Source organism: Catharus ustulatus, chromosome 1 (assembly GCF_009819885.2).
Source record: "Catharus ustulatus isolate bCatUst1 chromosome 1, bCatUst1.pri.v2, whole genome shotgun sequence".
In the NCBI taxonomy this organism is placed as follows: Eukaryota; Metazoa; Chordata; class Aves; order Passeriformes; family Turdidae; genus Catharus; species Catharus ustulatus.
Genome location: NC_046221.1, coordinates 122851295 through 122857294, shown reverse-complemented (window position 1 = coordinate 122857294; position 6000 = coordinate 122851295). Strand labels below are relative to the sequence as shown.

The 6000-nt window shown below is 36.9% G+C and overlaps 1 protein-coding gene across 1 annotated transcript in view; it reads right to left on the bottom strand.

Annotated features, from left to right (window-relative positions):
* Positions 1–1523: 1523 nt before the first annotated feature.
* Positions 1524–6000, bottom strand: part of RAB2A (RAB2A, member RAS oncogene family) — a 43150-nt gene continuing 38673 nt past the window's right edge. The window contains exons 7-8 of the mRNA XM_033058091.2: positions 5300–5368; positions 1524–3156 (exon numbers count right to left, since the gene is read on the bottom strand). Of these exons, the coding sequence (XP_032913982.1) occupies positions 3061–3156; positions 5300–5368 (165 nt within the window). The 3' untranslated portion in view covers positions 1524–3060. The remainder of the gene's footprint in view (positions 3157–5299; positions 5369–6000) is intronic.

Genomic DNA, 6000 nt, shown 5'->3' with positions numbered 1-6000 from the left:
ACACTTGTTACTTCAGCTTATCAGCAAGTGTTTGGCAGCCGTTTTACCTTAACTCACTGCTGAGTCTGATCTGCACAAGAATAAATCAGATTGACTGAAGCCAAGAGAGACACACAGGTCTAAGACTGAGGGAGAGTTGTTAATCTTTCTTCATTGACTGCCAAAATTCCTGCAGCACTTCATTTTTAGCAGAAATGGGAGTGAAAAGTTTTTAGTCATGCTTAGAGGGCTTATTAGCTCAATTTTCTTTCTTTATATATATTTTAAACTATACTTTTTACCATATTCTAAACTGGGACTAAGGGAAAAATTGTACCTTGGAATAATTTTGAAGTATCAACAGCTTCACACTACATGTAACAGCTGTACAAATTGCTGGGAAACAATTACATGTTTTGGTTCTTTGGTTGTGAAAATGTAACCAACAAAAGCAACTGGAATTCAGCACTAAATCTCAGCAAGTTATCAGTTACTCATGTACAAGTAAAACTGAAACCTGTGAAAGAATCATCTTGTTAAAGCATATGTTTCAGAAGTAAACCCTCCTGCTAAGTTCCATGCTGGAAAATTTTCAAATTCTAATTGGATAAAATAGCATCAGGACTTCTCAAAAAGAACCCCTGCAAAAATACTGAGATTTCTGTAGCAACGAAAGGTTTACATGTGCATAAAGTTTGTGACAAAAAGCCATCCAGAATGCATGGAAATTTCAGTTTTGTTCTAGCTACTCTTTGAAAGTACCACAGTCTTAACATAATGTACAGTCTAAGACCGGCATGTGAGCCAGGACCAAACCAGCAGGATCAGCAATTGATTGCATACATGACTTTAGTAAGTCACACCGTATTTCCTCCTGCCCCTCTCACCCCTCAAAAAGCAGCACTGGTGGCTCTTTACTATAGCAACCCTGGATTCCTGGGCAATTCTATACCTCTTCCATGTTTTCAGAAAATGAGACTGTCAGAAGCTTTCAGTTTTTCAAACCATCACCACTTAAAACAGCAAGAATTTTTGTTCTTCTCAGGGCAGTGTACAAAACCACCTCCCTGCTCTCTTAATGGACAATTTTTATGGCTAAATTTATTACCCTTTGTAATGAAGCTCAGGTTGCTACATAAGAGTACACTTTTCTCTCATCTCAAGCAACTGAATTCTACAACGCTGCCAAGTGAAAAAAACTTCAAGTAGTTAGTTCAGGTTAATAGTCTTGTTCTTTCACTCCTTCTCGTAAAGAGCTAGTTAGGACATGCCACTTTTCCCTTGTCATCCATGTACTTCAGTCTTATGCTTTTACTGTCATACAATTTTCAAACTTCAACTGAAAACAGTAAGTGTGTGCTATAAATGCAAACTTTGTATAATAAACAGGTAACAGCTGAAAGTAACCTCTCTTAATAATTTAGAAGTTGGACACAATTATATTACATTGCTGAAAATATTCTTAAATGCTTAAAAAAGAATTAAAGTCAGCAACTAACATAAAGCTGTACTGGTTCCCCCTTCTCCAAGATACCAACAAAAGGTTCCACACCATTTTTTCAAATTTTATTTAATCTCAGAACCACTGCTATGTTACACCCGTCAGGCTGAAGTTTATTCACTCTGGATGTTCAAGTTCTGACAATTAGAATGGGTGACACGAGGATCCCTTTCCCCCAGTGTTGTGTTGCAGTCAATATTGGTCCAGTAAGACAAAAGTTTTGCAGTCATTGCCTGCCCCCAGCCCCTTTATTTCCCCCAGTACATGAAGCATGGCCTAGCATTAGTGTCACCCTTTTGTCTGCAATTACTTATATAGGATGAGATGGAAACTCAGTTGTTTGCACATTTGTATGAAAGGTGACATGAACATTCTGTATTTTAACAAATAAACAAACACAGGATTTTGTTTTGCAGTATTGCAACCTTTTCTTTTGAGGAAAAGTATGCCCCTCCCCAGCCATCACCATAATAAGTAACAAAACATTTGTAGTTTTGATTTTCATCAAGATTTCCAAACTGGCAGATTTTATTTTCACACCCTCTTCACAATAGACAAGATGCTTACCATATATTTAGGATTACAAGTTGTCACTAAAAGAAAACTTTACACAACCACTATACATTTAGGTTGAAAAACTGTCCTTGCATGAAAAATATACCTAGAAATCAAGTGGTAAACAAGAAAAAAACCATTGAGAAGATTAACGTTTTTAAAATGTGCCATTTTAAATTTATCAACTCCTCCTCTACTTTTCATTCATACTCTGTTTTCACCTATAGTATTTGTTAAGGCAAACAGCTAATCCATTTCTGAAGAGGTGTTGTGGAAATTGTGGATAAACAGCAAACATTTGGCATTAAAATAGATAGCACGTATGTAGCCTCTAGTAATATACATTAAGCATCTCTCTTGGACTTCAGGATAATGACAGGGGAGCATGAACATGCTAACAATGTCAAAAAGGCTTAAAATTTAGCATCCAAGCAATTCCTATTAATGCTTCTGTAGTTTTCAAGCTCTAAGTAGTATAGATTTTATGCAAATGCATTAAAGAATTCTAGCTTGGCAAGTACACCCAAGCAGGTTATTAAACTATATATACAGAAAGTGATAAATACAGAATTAAAAGAGTCCTTCCGCTTCTCTTCATAGCCTTGAAAATTGACAAAAAACTTGAGGACAGCTCTACGATATTAAACATTAGGTAACCTCAGGAGCTGGGAAACCTAACTACACAAACTGATTAAAATACTCAGATGACTTTGTAGTGTTTAATACAATTCAGTTCGTAGTCAAGGGCACAAGACAACATTTAACAAAAATAATCACATCAATTGACCTAGAAATCAAATGTAAATAGATATGAATACAATCTCCAAAATCTGTCTTTAAGTGAACATTAACCATTTATTCAAAGTTATACAAGAATTTGAAGGATAAAGTCTTCTGCAACAGGAAACCAACTTACAAGTTTCATGTCTCAGTTGAATTGAAGTGGAGGAGCGGGGCAGGGGGAGGGAAGGGTGAACAAACAAGTAAGTAGGCCCCATCCAGGCAGCTAGAAAGTAAAAACAGGCTCAACAGCAGCCTCCTCCAGCTTGTTGTCCTCCCTGATTGCCTGCAAGTGTTGCATTGGTGGCAGCATGTTGAGGGCCAATTTTTATGCCATTTGCCTGAAATGAAGTTAATACACAGCGTAAATATTTCAGAATATATTTGAAAAGCTAATTTTTCTCCTTAGAAGATCATATAACAAGTTCTCCTAATGTATGCAATAAATACAGCAAAGTTTGTATTTTTTCCCCAGCATGTTCTTAGTGATGAAATATTATTTAAAGTAAGATGCCTTCCTTCTCATTTAAATTTTATCTCCATGTTACACTCTGTAGCTTAAACTCTTTAAAAAAAACCACAGAGCAAGGATTGTATTTAAATACTACTTGGCATATGGCTTAAAAATACATAGCATTTGCTAAGAATGTATAACCTCTCCCCTCTTGCCAAAATCTCCACTAGTTTAATAGTTTAATATAAAACTTTTCCTCTCTAGACAGCATTTCTTTCTGTGTTGAATCAGCTGTAGAGGCTAAGGGCATACGAGTGTTCTGTGTCATCAATAATTTCTGTGATCCCAAAAGACATGGCTACTTGCCAAGAACCCACACACAGCGTAGCTCTTTCATTCATCAAAATCACACACTTATATCTTAACCCTCACTCCCTCAAGTGGATTTTACCTAAAAATACAGCACTTTGAGAAAAGTAATACAGTAGCTTCAGAAATTAAGCTCTTAAGGAAACTTTGCGTCACAGCAAATCTCAGATTTATGGTGCTTGGCAGTTGTTCTGCAGCAGTGGTAGCCTTCGGGTTTCTGGCACTCGCTCAGTATTGACAGCAGCTGATGTGGTTTCTTTTCGCTCTTTGACTCCTCTTTAATAAAAAGCATGCCCTATGGCTCATTGGTTTTGCCCCCTCTGGGCTGATAGCAACTTCTTGAGGAATCAAGGAGCCAGACTTGGCATAAAGCCAAATAAGTAGCACGGACTGTTGGCTCTTGACAGCATATTGCAATCAAAGCTCCGTAAGGCACAGTAAAGCAGTCAGTTACTATATGAAACTCGACAGATACAACAAGCATGCTTTTTCAGGCACTCTGAATGCTCTCCAATTTATATTGCACTACCAACTGCATTTTCTTCAGGAAAGATGTGAAAGACGATTTTAAATTTTTCATCAGTGAACTGAATTTAAGAAGTGTTTCACCAAAATGCACACACATTTTCCAGTCAGAATTAGTTTAGAGGATTACTATTCAAGTCTTATTTCGCTACAAGTTTCCTGATGCACTACTTTGCATACTACTGAAATTTCTCATTTTTTCCTCTCTGAAGTCATGAGTAATATTTTCAATAGTCTCAATTTTTTCATGTTGAAATATACTTAGTGGAAAAACACGAAGCTACTTAATTTGAGTCCTGCCAATTCCCTCCCTACTCTGAACAATCCTGCAAGGACTGTAATGTTTAAGAGAAGCATTACACTGATAGTCCAGGAACACCTCTCCACAGAGCAGAAACAGAACAGAGCAGTGGTGCAGATTTTCACATGTGTTTCACTAAGCACCTCAGCAACAACATTCAGGGTCATGCAGGATAAAAAAAAAAACCCAACTTGATCTTCAGAAAAGACTGATCACCTCGCATGGCCAAATTTTCTATCAGACTGTTAACAGAGAGCTTATACAATCTTAACATTTCTATACAATACTAGTGTTACAAAGCAAGATTTTCAACATCAAGAGACGTTACACTAGCTCTTGTTCCCCTTTCTCCAGCTCTCCACCCCTATCCCAAAACAGCAAAGGTACAGGCCCCAATAATCTGTAATTTCAATAATATGCATAAGCAAAATGGCTAATCTTTTTTTTCCTACAGCATCCAGTCACCTAAACCAGGAACATTTCAAAAGTCTTTTATGTAACTCTCAAAGCAATCCCTCCCCTACACTGGACAGCTCATGGAGTGCATCTGGCATATCAACATGGTCCCCCATTTACATAGTGGAAAATTATCTTTGAAAACAGATGACACCATATGGAGAAGTGGATGAAAGTGGATTTTCTTCTCTTTTGGGGATTTATATTATTTTGCGATGCTTCATGGATGGATAGGGTCACTTATTTTAATCCATTTTTATCACAATGGCAGACAATTCGACATCCAAATGGAACAGACAAATCTTTCACTGCCCAGTCTTCTAGGGAAGGTGAATTTTGTACTTTTAAAAAGCAGAGTGCACAGAGTACTAAAAGTTACCTCATTATTAATGTCAAAAACTCCTTCCTGGATTTTCTCGTAGATCTCCTTTGCAGTGTTAATAAATGCCTAAAACAGAGGGAAAAAAAGACCACAGACACAATGAATGTGATACCCTTTGCTGTAAAATGCACTAATTGGAATTCAATCTCATGTGCAGTTGCTTCAGTGAGACTTTCCTTCCTGACCTCTGCAGAAACAGGTATGACAACAGCATCCTATAACCCACCCTGAAGCGGCAATGGATCACACGCTGTTTACAAAAACAGTGGCATTTTCATAACATCTGTATTCTACAATCTGCTGTCCAGTAATTACAGGGGAAAAAGTGGTTTTTAAGATATATAAATTACTTTTAAATTATTTATTTCTGACCCTTATGGATAGATTGTGTGGCAGATGGTTTCCTCTACCCTTAATATCTTTGTAATAGGCCACTCTAGATTAGAGTGCTTAGCAACATAAAACCACAGGGTACTTACAATGATGATGTAAGGATGCTGTCTGCTGGATGAAACCTTACGCTATCATTTAATATTCACCTAATTTTAAGAACGTATTCTCTTTAATTAATCTTGCACACAATGAGCAACAGACATCTTAATAGTAGAAAGGAGAGACTCCAGGTTTTAGAATTACTTCTAAAAATCTGTTGTTTTAATTCGGAGAAAATACTTTGACATTCAGGTCTGAAAAACTGA